The 12,625-nt window shown below is 38.5% G+C and overlaps 2 protein-coding genes across 2 annotated transcripts; both read left to right on the top strand.

Annotated features, from left to right (window-relative positions):
* Positions 1 to 203: 203 nt before the first annotated feature.
* On the top strand, positions 204 to 1,502 carry LOC149827287 (uncharacterized). Its single transcript, XM_090019256.1, has 2 exons — positions 204 to 434; positions 1,257 to 1,502. Exons 1-2 carry the CDS (start codon positions 213 to 215, stop codon positions 1,341 to 1,343), a joined length of 309 nt encoding a protein of 102 aa, XP_089875382.1. The 5' UTR covers positions 204 to 212; the 3' UTR covers positions 1,344 to 1,502.
* An 8,169-nt stretch (positions 1,503 to 9,671) lies between these two features.
* Positions 9,672 to 11,713, top strand: LOC149827286 (SPX domain-containing protein 3-like). The gene is made up of 3 exons (XM_090020281.1): positions 9,672 to 10,035; positions 10,280 to 10,445; positions 11,212 to 11,713. The coding sequence occupies exons 1-3, from the start codon at positions 9,763 to 9,765 to the stop codon at positions 11,577 to 11,579; spliced, it is 807 nt and encodes a 268-aa protein (XP_089876407.1). The 5' UTR covers positions 9,672 to 9,762; the 3' UTR covers positions 11,580 to 11,713.
* The last annotated feature ends 912 nt before the right edge of the window (positions 11,714 to 12,625 follow it).

The raw sequence follows: 12,625 nt of genomic DNA, 5'->3' as shown, positions 1-12,625 counted from the left end.
AATAATCATTGCAATATATATGCAAGTCATCATAATGTTATCATTAATTATTAATGAATACTTTAAACATTATTTTGTAGGAGGCATATGAGCAACAAATGGTAGAGCGATATGGTGAAGACGCTACTCAGCATCCATCATTTGATCCTACAGCATGGGTGACTGCAGCAGGTGAACCCAAAAAAGGTCGCGTGTTCGGGTTTGGGAGTAATATGAACACTTCACCAGTTATTGGTTCTTCCAGTTACGGCTCACCAACTTCTTGCGCCGACATAAGCTCCAAGCAGCCGACTATTCTTTCCGGTGATGATGTACGCGAGATCATTAATGAATCACTGAATAACTACTTCCAATACACCGTCGCCCCCTTTCTCCGAAATGAGATCAAGGCCGCTGTTCAGGATAGGGGATCTTCGATTCCAGGTCCCTCTCAGGTATAATCACATATATAGTTTTTTTGACTATCTTAAAGCACATCTGAGCATGGTAGAATCACATATAGAGTTTTTCTAGATGCCTTAGAACACATATGAACATGCTATAATCACATATTCAATTTTTTTACTGCCTTAGCACACATATGAGCATGATAGAATCACATATATATATATTTAACTTTTTGTCTGTCTTAGAGCACATATGAGCATGATAGAATCACATATAAAGTTTTTTTGATTGCATTAGAACACATAAGCATGCTATAATCACATATTCAGTTTTTTTACTGCCTAAGAACACATATGAGCATATTATAATCACATATTCTGTTTTTTGACTGCCTTAGCACACATATGAACATGCTATAATAACATATAGAGTTTTTTAACTGCCTTAGAACACATATGAACATGTTATATATCATTTATGATAGAATCACATATAAAATTTTTGGCTTTGCCTGCCTTAGAGCACATATGAGCATGCTATATTCACATATTCAATTTTTTTACTGCCTTAGAACACATACGAGCATGATCGAATCACATATATAGTTTTTTGCTTGCCTTAAAGCACATCTGAGCATGGTAGAATCACATATAGAGTTTTTTTATATGCCTTAGAACACATATGAACATGCTATAATCACATATTCAATTTTTTGACTGCCTTAGCACACATATGAGCATGATAGAATCACATATAGAGTTTTTTTATTGCCTTAGATCACACATGAGCACATGATAGAATCACATATAGTGTGTAATTTATTTCATTATATTTTGTTTATCAATACTGACTGTTCTTTTCTTGTGTAGGCTGCTAGCGATAATCAGGGTAGTGGAGCTGAAGGGACAGATAAAGACAATGAACAAGAAGACGCACAAAATCTTGGCGATGATTAGAGGACTGTGTTGAAGAAGTTCTATTTTTTTTATTTTTCCTAATTGTAATTGTTGAATTGTAAATAATTAAACTTTTTAGTTTTAAGGTGGAACGATTAATTATTATAGATACTTGTTATATGAATTTTTTTGTGTGGTTTGTTTTTTATTTACAGGAAATATAAATTGTACAGGAAATATAAATTGTACAGTTCTCCGTAATTAATTTTTAAATAAATTTTTTTTGATTTTTTTTCGTTTTTGCGACGGATTAGCGACGGATGATTCCGTCGCTATTCATATTAATCTAGCGACGGCTTAGCGACGGAATTAAATCCGTCGCCACGCCGTGGTCGCCGTTTAGTACCGGCGGATTGGCGACGGAATATAGCGCTCGTTATTCCGTCGCAATTAGCGACGGACTTGGCGACGGAATAATTCCGTCGCCAGTTAGCGTCGAAATATTCGCGACGTAAGCATACTGTCGCAGCGTTGTCGCTAATCCGTCGCTAACATGGTTAGCGACGGATTAGCGACGAAAGGTGGTCGTCGCTAATCTACTGCTCTGTTGTAGTGTAACATACATTGGGCTCGTTAATTGTATCCTGAAGATACGGTTTCAAAAAAAAAAAAAAGGTCTCCTTGCATCATAGTAACGTAGCTATATCTTACCATATAACATACCTCGAGCTTAACACTACGGTTTAGTAATTCCGTTCCTTAAATTTCATGACCCAGTCCCAAAATTTTTATGATGGACTTTCCTTCCCTTAGCTCTTAAATAAACCTTTATCCCTTTTATACCAGGAATCTTGATCGAACAGTGTTTGATCTTGGTGGGGAAACTGGTGGGCTCGGTGATCTCATCCAGCTAGGGTTTATCGCGTCTAGGGGTGGGCCCATTAATTGACCCAGTTTTCAGCAAGGGTTCGTTGTCATCAAACAATCTTGGTGAGAGAACTGCGTCACGTCAAACCACCTTAGATCCTAGGGTTTTGTGCATTTCCTTACATAAATTGCTTTGTTCCACTCCGATAGCCAAGCTCATTTTACTAACCATCACCCACCGAAAACTTTATCACAAAGGCAGAAAAAACTCGGGGCTAAGGACATACAGGGTCTGCTTGGCCTCCTTAAGATTTGTCATCACCATGTAAGGGTGGCAAAACCTGACACTACCGGCCAACCCTACTCTTAGGCGGGTTCGGGTTGAGCTTAAACTAACCCGTTTAATAAACGGGTCGACCTGCCTAACCCGTTTATTAAACGGGTCAGGTTCATGTTAGGGGTATGCCAACCCGACTGACCCGTTTAATAAACGGGTTAGGCGGGCGGGTCAACCCGTCAACTCGCCCATCAACCCGCCCACTAACCCACCAACCCGTTTACCCGACCCAACCCGTTTATTAAACGGATTGGTGGGTCGTGTCGGGTTACCCGTTTAATAAACAGGTCGGGTTCATGTTTGCCACAGCCGACCCGTTTAATAAATGGGTCGGGTTCGGGTTGAGGTATGCTGACCTGCCAACCCACTGGGTCGACCCGCCAACCCGACCCGATTGCCACCCCTATCACCATGTATACGTTCATCAAGCGTTCCTAGAGGTTTTGTATATAACCGCCCACTAACCTCTACAATCCAACATAATTTAGAATTGGATCAAGTTTATCTTTTTGTATTGAATGAAAAAAAAAATCATTAAAAGATAATAATAACACTGTCAATACATTTATACAAGGGATGAATATGATCACCCCTTAAAATGAAAACAGTAAGAGAAGCCGTGTGGTCACTGAAACACCGTAAGCCCAATCCGAGATGTGAATCTTGACCAAATTGCCATGCAGTCCCCATCAATGGTATCAGTATCGATATGGCCCCAAATCGGCCAAAAACTAACTAAAAAATATTACTTGGCAATCATAATGTAACACATGTTAATTATTTTAAATAATTTTTTTTATATTTATGAAAAAATAATCGATTCAGGTCACTATCGTATCTATTTTCTGATAAGGTCAGTATTTTTTAATAATTTTAAGCATGTGCACTCACATAAATTTTTTGATCAGGTCTACCAGAGCACTACCATCATCCTATAGTCTAGACTCACTTCCAAGTATAATGATGAGTTTTATGAATGGAGCCCTGCAATGCCTGTTGGTGCACGTCTCCTCGTGGTGGGACGTTGTAGTTTCAAACCCCAGTGGTACATTGAATAATAACTGGTGTGGTCTGCCTAAACCTAACTTGCCTTTCAAAAAAAAAACTAATTTTTTGTTGATTTATAATTATATTTACCTTTATTTGTGTAAGAATGATTTTCAAAATGACAAGTAGTTTTTTTTTTTTGTAATATTAAAAAGCGCACCTTCAAAAAAATTCTAAAAGCACCAAACTTTCGTTTGCTGAGATAAAAAAACATCTCTCTATGGGTTAGCACGAGGAATTTTTTACCTTCCACCAATTAAAATGTACAATTGGTTTTATATGCCAATCTGGGTTTGGGAGGCTTATGAATTTGTGGGTTTTTGTTTGATATCTTCCTCCACCAATTTTTTATTTTGTTATTTTTGGGTTATTTTAAAATGTTCTAACTTGTTAGATCATCCTCCTCGTCTCACAACAAATTGACTCAGCTTATAGAAAAGAGAAATCAAACTTTAAAGGAGGAGAGAGAAATTGTGATTAAAAAAAAACTTTAAAGTTCACAAAAGAGATTTTGCTATAAATTTAATGTTATATCTGTCCATGATTTTTCTTAATTAGCCATGACAAAGTTTAGGTGAATTTTGAAAATTTTCAAAATATAGGTGCAATTTAATTATGCTGAAAATTTAGGTGCCAATTTGGAAATTATCTCTTCTTTTAATCGTATAATAAAACATTAAAAAGGAAAAAGGCATGTCTTGAACTAGGGATGCCAATAGCCATTGAACTGGGTCGGGTTAAATATCCGTGTAATTACAATGTACCTGAATTCAGAAAGCCCTTCTCTATTGGGTTTGATGTATGGTCATGTATGGGTTGTGATTTTCCTACCAAAATAAAGAAACATATGAATTCAACTAAAAGATGAAAGGCTGAAAATAAAATTCGATTTCATACGCGGGTTAAAAAACAAGGAAAATTTTCATTTAGGGGCCAAACTTTTTCCCCTAATTTCAAATATGGGCCTAACGTTTCTCGATTTCCATGTATTGCCCAAATTTTTTCCTGAAAACTGTCAAACAAGGGTCGGCCTGCATTTATTATTTGACAATTTTTAGGAAAAGTTTAGCCAAATTTTGGAATTTTTAGAAAATGTGAGGGCAGTATCTGGAATTAGTGCAAAAGGTTAGCCCCTAAATGATTTTTTTCTAAAAACAAAATCATAGGCATCAGAACTCTCTCTCTCTGAGTCACACCCACCACCACCACACACACACACACACACAAAAAGGCGGGCGTCCTGCTTAGGGTACCCGACCCGGTTGGACTCAGGCTTCACTTTCCAGCCCATTCCTGATTAGAAAATCGGGCCAGACCTATGTGCAAAATGCACAGGGCCCAACAAGCCCAACCCATTAACTGGGTCGGGCTTAAAGGGCTGGGCCTGAGCTCCACCTGAGACTGATTGTAACTGAGTCGGGCTTAAAGGGCCAGACCCAAGTCCAACCTGATCCCAATTGTAACTGAGTCGGGCTTAAAGGGCCCGACCCAATTTCAACCTGATCCCGATTGTAACTGAGACAGGCTGGGCTCCGGCACCGACGTCCACGCCCACCTCCCCCCCCCCCCCCCCCTACACACCAAATTAAATAATAAAAAAAAGAAACTAATTATGTGGGATGTGGTAATACCAACATCCACCTAAAAGGGTTCGGACTTAATTTCTTGATAGGGGTGACCACTGTTTGTCGCTTGACATGGAAAGACCGTGGTTCGAAATCCATGAGGGGCATCGTTTGCTGCAAGGTTGAAGCTGGGTCTGCGCACGGGAGACTTCAAGGGTTTTACCAACTGGAGGTTCGCTAATACGCGGTTGTGATGGGAAAAACCTACCTAAAAAGCCTGCACCATACCCTAGAAATTAGCATCCTCAGTTGCCATAATTGTAGTCCATTTGTGCGTCACAGAAACCTGACCAAGAACAAGAACACCAGCACTTCAATTGTTATGAGACGGTGATCTTCATAGTCTTTGTTTTCCAGATGGAAAGGCACGGTGTGCGAGGGATCATTTTTCAATATAAAATGGATTCACCATTTTTTCCAATGGTGTGCGTTTGTTTCGCGTCAACTACTCTTTTCCATGGAAAGAGCTGTTTTCTCATAAACAAATGAACTTAGGGAAGGATGGACAGGATTACGGTGTCTGTTTGGATTGCCATTTTCTGTGGTTCAACTTTCAGAGGCGTGAATGTGTCTATCCGTGGACCCATATTCATGTGGACTTCTATGCTTTTTGTTGAGTCCGTAATCCACAATCCAACATCTGCTTGGTTTAACAATCGAGACGTGAATTGATATAAACTTGTTAAAGTTGGCGTTTCAAGTTGTGTAAGATGGGTCGGTCCGGTTGGGTCAGCCCAAATTCGATCTTTGACCTGATTGATTAGTTTTCATTTTCAGATGCAAAACTCATATTTCTAGCTTGAACATGTAGGATTTATGAGGGTGGTGTGTGTGTGCAGTAAAAGTGAGCTCTCTAGGCGATAGAGGAGAAGAAAATAGGGTTGAGATTAACAGACTGCTTTAAGAAGGGTTTCTTGATGTAATTATGGAGCTATCCCTGTAGCTGCAGAGGTAGGGGACGAGATACTTATCCTTCTCTCCTAAGCAGCCGTTACCTAGCCATAACCATTTTATTGGATTCTCAAATATGCTGAAAATCCAATGTGATGTGATAGTGCTCATAACTCAACAGCTGACTATGTAAGTAGGTCATTGGATTCTTGACTCACTAATCTGGATCTAATAGCTAAATCCATATTTTAAATCCAATATACCTAGATTCATCTTTGACTTATGGGTTTTAAGTGTGAGACCCAATGGTCACACTGGATCGGTAGAAGGATCCAATAATATAAGCCTTCTTTTTTTTAACCTGACAACGTGGTTCAGCCAGTTACTAATCTTAAGAAAGCTTGTGATAAACTAACGAAATGTTTATCGCTTAGTCCAATCTGTGCCTAATGCACCCCATAGGTTTTTGAAAGATTTTTTGTTTGTGTTTTTCTCGAACATGACCGTGAAGATGTGTTCTATATGCATTCTTTTATTGGAATGAACTCTTGGATGGTCCGAATCTAGCAAGTGAGTAGGCTTTTATAAGGTTTGAAAATCCATATTCTACAAATTCCATAGAAATTCAAGCATAAAAATTTATGTTATAGGATCCAAGCATTCTTTTCTAGCAAATCGACATTGCCAAACACATCTGTATGGTCAGATTTGCGAGAAAACACCCTGAAAACCCCTATTCGCTGGCAATAGGAACATATTCCCTATTTTATACACACACCCGCACACAGTCGTGCGTTGACTTTGTGCAAAAAATGACCTTTAGTGGTGGCCAGCCACTGCCGCTAAAAGTTTTTTTTGTTGACACTTTTAGGGCAGGCTCGTAACATAGGACCTTTTTTTTTATGTTTTCATCATGCAATTTTTCATTTTCTTGAGCACAAACATTAAGCTCTTCCTAATCTCTTAAGTTGTCCTTAAACCAATGTTGTCATTATTGATGCCTATCAGGCAGAAAATCGATATGATTCACTCTTGAATCGGTTATTTTGTAATAAAATATAAAAAAATACTTAAAATTATTTTTTTAATATTTTAAATATTATTTTAATAGCTTTAACACGTGTCACGTTCCGATTAGCACAATATTTTTAATTATTTTTTACCGATTCAAAATTATTCACTTCAGAATCGGTATGGACGGATTCACCAGAATCGTTGGCCAAACGATACAGGGAAGATACCGATACTGACAACATTGCCTTAAACAACCGCTGCCTGTCATAACCTTTTATCCAAATTCAGGACATAAAGTAGGTTGAATAGTCTCCCATGGCGTCTTTTCTCTCATTAAATTATTTCATATTGAATCTACAATCTGAGGTACCACTTGTGAGGAGTGGGGCTCACACACACCTCGATCAAGTGTGAGTGAATTAATGTGCGGTGGGGATTAAATATAGCCATGAATGTTATATTCAATTAATATGACCTGATCTGCCCCGTGCATGGTGTTGGTGTTTTGACCTAATTCCCTCTATTTCAGCAGTAAAACAAGCAGCCTTCTTGCATCTGAATTGTAGGGCTGGCGTTTCCATATAGGCAGCATAGATTCTTTCTTTCTTTCTTTCTTTTTTTCTTTTTCGAGGGCAGATCAGATGCAATTACATTGCACACTATCAGTGTGCTGCGCCTTCCATCTTCGGGGTACAACCTATCAGCTGTAGGGCCCAACAGAAGATGAAGGGCAGATCAAGTGCAGCAGCATACTAAAGTGTTCAATATTATGTGATTGCACCTGGTCTCCCAACTTCTTTTTCACACACAAGCACATGCTCTAGGTTTACTGAACCATAGCTTGAATTAGGTTCAGTATTAGGTTTTCACACACAATCCATGGTGTGTGTAGAGAGAGAGAGAGACGAAAGAAATTCAACATTACCACCGCGCATGAAGATCAACAAAATGTTGAAGCCATGAACTGAACAAGAGCAAAAGCCAAACAAATAAAGAGAGAGAGAGAGAGAGAGAGAGAGAGAGAGAGAGAGAGAGAGAGGATCCAGTCGGCTCTAAGCTGATGCCTGATGCCATGAACAATCTAAAACCTACCCTATATTCAAGGACGAAGTCATAGTCTAATACAACGTTAGGTCAAGCTTGACCCAATCAAACTGGCTGGCCTAAACCGAAAGAGAATTTTTAGCCTATAAGAATATTATTCACCTTGATTCTTCATGCCCAACAAAACCTTAATGTGAAGGGACCCCTTCCAGTCCAACATGTTTCCAAGGCATTATCAACATGGCTCTGCTGTTAAAACTCCTATTGTTTTCTCTTATAATTTGTGAAACGCCTTTTAAGATTAACCCACAACCACACATAGTTTCCAATCTAACTTAAAGAAACTTTCTGGTCCATTTTCATATGAAAATGGGACATTTTCTCACATTGAGTGAAACAAACGTGTTTTGAGTGGGGGGCATGTGAGACCGCCGTTTTTCACATTAACTTTTTTGTATGAAAGTTTTCCTTCATTTTTTTTTGGGTAGGAAAGTTGCTTAGCATCCCTCCCCCTGGGGAAGAAGTGTCACACGAAACTCTCTTTTCATGCCAAACTTGTTTCATGTACAGTAGCATGAAACAAGTGAGCCCTTGAGAGAAATCATTTGTAGGTCAAGTTTCAGGCCTTCCAAGGACGCCCACCAACCAAGAGACTTTCATCATATATCAACTCACAATTTAAGATAAAGTTTGCTCAAGGGTGATGTAGCTGAAAAGAAAAGCAAAGATTGCGCTCCTTTTCTTCTTTTTTTTCTATTGCCTTATCTTACATTCACTAAAAAGGCATAATAATTATTATGTTGATAAGATAAAAGACATCTTTATATCAAAATAGAACACGTAATGGAGTCTTTCGTAAAAGGCAGTGAATAAATTACCAAGATATTTCATACTACTTTGAAAAAAACCCTGCCTTTTGTTGTATATGAAGACCTGATCCTTGGATACAGCAGCTTCACCTTCGTATTCCAATATAATAATATGTCAGCCCCTATATAAAATGGCATCTTCACCTTAATCCTGTGCACCTTTTACATCACAATTTTCTTGTATTTTATTGGGTATATAGCCAAATACTGAAATCAAGTGCTTTGAGTCTATAGTGCAGAGTATTAATGCTATTCATTACTGCAGCAATGCAGAAGCCAATAGTCGTAGGATTAGAAACAGATGGTCAAGATAAAATACGCTGCGAAAGACCAAGACTGTACATTAGCAGGCACATATTAGATATTTAGATCTAGATCATGAATATTGAACGGTCAAGATCATCATTTTAGTATAAGGGGAAAAGAAGATTCTAGGGCATCATGCCATCGTACTGCAGTGCATTGAATTTCTAATGTCCCTGAAAAGACCAACACCTAACCACTGTGGACGTAGAATTGAATGAAACATCCAAGCGAACGAAAAGAAGAATATCCGTTGGATGTCTTAGCTCCCAACCTTCAACTTTTTTCAACGTCACTCTAACACGCTACGCATATGCTTCCAAATATTCCTCCCTTTTTCTCACTGCCCACATTAAATTAAGAATGTGGTCTCCCAGCACCACCCCTCCCCTCACCCCCTCACCGTTCGCAGATGCAGAAACAGTAAATAACACCAACAACTCCACAACTTCTCAACACCAACTAGGACATTTTCTGCAAACATGAAATTTGGCAAGAGATTGAAGAGGCAGATCGAAGAAACGCTGCCTGAATGGAGGGACAAGTTTGTTTCTTACAAGTATTTGAAGAAGAGGGTGAAGTTGATATCTACCACCCTTGAAGACGGAGCTAACAATAGCTCGGTTTCCTCTTGTTGTACATCGAATAATGTCTCCACAGAAGAGGAAGAATTCATCTTCTTGTTGAATGCAGAGATTGATAAGTTCAATGCTTTCTTCATGGAGCAGGAGGAGGAGTTTGTGATATGGCAAAAGGCAGTGCTTTTAACCCTTTCTTTTTAGAGTTAAATTGAGCATTTTGCTTTATGGAAAAGTTAGGATACTGAATTTGGTTCTACTTTATCTTGATTTTGGTCTTATACTTTTTGGTAAAGTTGGAAGATGGTAGCAGAATGTCTTTTGTATGAGTAGTGCTTTTGCTTCGATAGTGTTTTGTTTGGAATTAGAAGATGATAGAATCTGTTGGGTTATAATTAAAAATTGTTGGTTGGTTTTGTAGGAATTGCAAGAGAGGATTCAGAATGTGATGGCTACTTTGGGACCAAATGGGAGTAGGCCGTCGGAGGCAGAGTACAAAGAGGAGATGGGGAAGTTGAGCAAAGAGATGGTTAATTTCCATGGAGAGATGGTGCTTCTTGAGAACTACAGCAATCTCAATTATACAGGTATCTTTTGTTTCTTTTCCTTTTTCTATTCCTACTGCAAATATAAGAAAAGTTACTTCAGTATCATTCCCTTATATTTCTAATTGACAACCAAAAGGAGAAAAAGCGGAAAAGAAATCCTTTCTGTAATCTTTATTGAAGCTATAAAACTAATAGGAAAAATACCATATTGGGTAATTTTTCACTTTCTCTATCAAAGGTCAAAATGAAAACAGGAACAATGAAAGGGTCTTTCAACTTTTGATGGGTCATTCAAAATTTCCTGCAAAGAGCAACATAAATAAGGGGATTAGCTTCATAACTATACTTGATGAACAAAACTCTAGCAAAATGAAGAAGAAACGAGTAAGGGAGAAGTCAAGGGGGCCACCAACAGAACGACGACTGTAGGTATGGCAGGCTAAAACCAGCACGGCCAGGTCATTCCGGTTGCGGTTTTTCCGTCTAATAAACGGGAAAAAAAGGATAAGTGATATTGTGACTGAAACACCAAAGCAAACAGATGAAAAATGTGGTTCTCTTTTTCGTTTGTGACATGAAATTCTGAGACCTTTTGAACTTTCAAATAGAAAACAAAGCAAGCAAAGGATATTTTCAACAAATCTCCAAATTCTTCACTGAAAAAATAATAAAAATAGATCCCTCAATGGGTACTTCCTATATTTGAGCAAGGCACCAAAAGGAGCACAGAATAAAATGGGGATTGCTAATTTTTGCACAAGATCTACATACAAAATTGACAAGGAAATACGAAATGGTGTTTCAGGTATTGCCAAGATCTTGAAGAAGTATGACAAGAGAACCGGTGGTTTGTTACGGTTGCCCTTCATTCAAAAGGTCCTACAGCAACCATTCTTCACCACAGATTTGCTCTCTAAGTTGGTCAAAGAATGTGAGAACACAATGCAGACGGTATTTCCCACAGAGGAGCAAGAAAGAAGTGGAAAAAGAGTAGACATAGCAGCAGTAGAAGACAGCATATTTAGAAACACTATGGCTGCTTTGGTTACCATGAGGGAGATGAGAAGGGGTAGCTCAACCTACAGTCATTTCTCTCTTCCCCCTTTGAATCTGGCTGAGTCTCCAGATCAAAGTGACACATTCATGCTTTTGTCTCCTATTCCAATACAATGACCAGAGCACATACAAATACTTGCATTGACTAAGTTGTCTGTACACAGATAACAGCTTGATATGCTTATATATGTGAGATTGACTCTATAAGCTTAAATTGTTGATATAAAGCAGGCCATGCTTTTTGTAGTAAAGTTTATGTGATTCACTAAGAGATGCTAAGTCATGAGAATTCAACTTAATAGTTTTCCTATGGGCCTGGTCTGCTAGACTGGCAGTCAGGGTTCGATTCTCATTGGCGTCTTCTTTCTGCGCAAGCTAATGCGGGGACAGGGGTTCTATCCTTGGAATTTTATGTTGTCGGCACAATGACTGTAGGTATGGCAGGCTGAGCCAACGTGATCAGGTTTTAGGTTTTAGTGTTGGGTGCGGGTTTCTTCTGGTTATAAATCCAAAAAAAAAAAAAAAAGTGGGTTATTGCCTCCATATTCCTAATTACCATATTCAGAGAGAAATTTGAACTCTTGAAATAAGTGGAGCCCATTGTAGCACGTGAATTGACAGCACTCATAATAAATTCACATTTCCCAGCCCATGTCTGCAACCGCGCAGTAGAAGTCCTTTTAAGAAGACACAAGGACGAATTACAACTGATAATTTTACAAAAATATCATGCAAGTAGGGCTGGTAAATGAACCCCAACGGCTCCAGACTTGGCTCAGTTGGGCTGGTCAAGATCTTGTTCATGATCGGCTCATATAGCTGGAGAGTGAGCCACAAGCAGCTTGTTTATCTTAAATGAGTTGAGTCTGAACATAGAGTGTTCGGCAGTGAGCTCGTATATATATATATATATATATATTCAGTCTAATATATAAAGTGAAGGATGCAAAAATACATATGCACAAAGAAAAGGATGAATGAAAAATATACATATTTATATATGAACTATTAAGTTTAATATATAAAAAATATATATATCAAGTGCAATATATATTTTTTTATGACAAAGGAAAACCCTCACAGTGGGTCACTTAATGGGCCTGCCTCCCTGCGAAGTAAACTCTGGGTTGATGACTCAACCACCCAGACTTGCATGCCCCAAC

The sequence above is a fragment of the Nuphar pumila genome, chromosome 10 (genome assembly GCF_984573655.1).
Source record: "Nuphar pumila chromosome 10, dmNupPumi1.hap1.1, whole genome shotgun sequence".
Lineage (NCBI taxonomy): Eukaryota > Viridiplantae > Streptophyta > Magnoliopsida > Nymphaeales > Nymphaeaceae > Nuphar > Nuphar pumila.
Note: the sequence above shows the minus strand (reverse complement) of the source record. Positions and strands in the feature narration are given on the sequence as shown.

Bases quoted from the DNA above. Each gene is read 5' to 3' on its own strand.
- LOC149827287 (XM_090019256.1), top strand. From the start codon at position 213: ATGAACACTTCACCAGTTATTGGTTCTTCCAGTTACGGCTCACCAACT. The intron at 435-1,256 runs GTATAATCACAT...TTTCTTGTGTAG, and splicing joins CGATTCCAGGTCCCTCTCAG to GCTGCTAGCGATAATCAGGG.
- LOC149827286 (XM_090020281.1), top strand. From the start codon at position 9,763: ATGAAATTTGGCAAGAGATTGAAGAGGCAGATCGAAGAAACGCTGCCT. The intron at 10,036-10,279 runs GCAGTGCTTTTA...TTGGTTTTGTAG, and splicing joins AGTTTGTGATATGGCAAAAG to GAATTGCAAGAGAGGATTCA. The intron at 10,446-11,211 runs GTATCTTTTGTT...ATGGTGTTTCAG, and splicing joins CAGCAATCTCAATTATACAG to GTATTGCCAAGATCTTGAAG.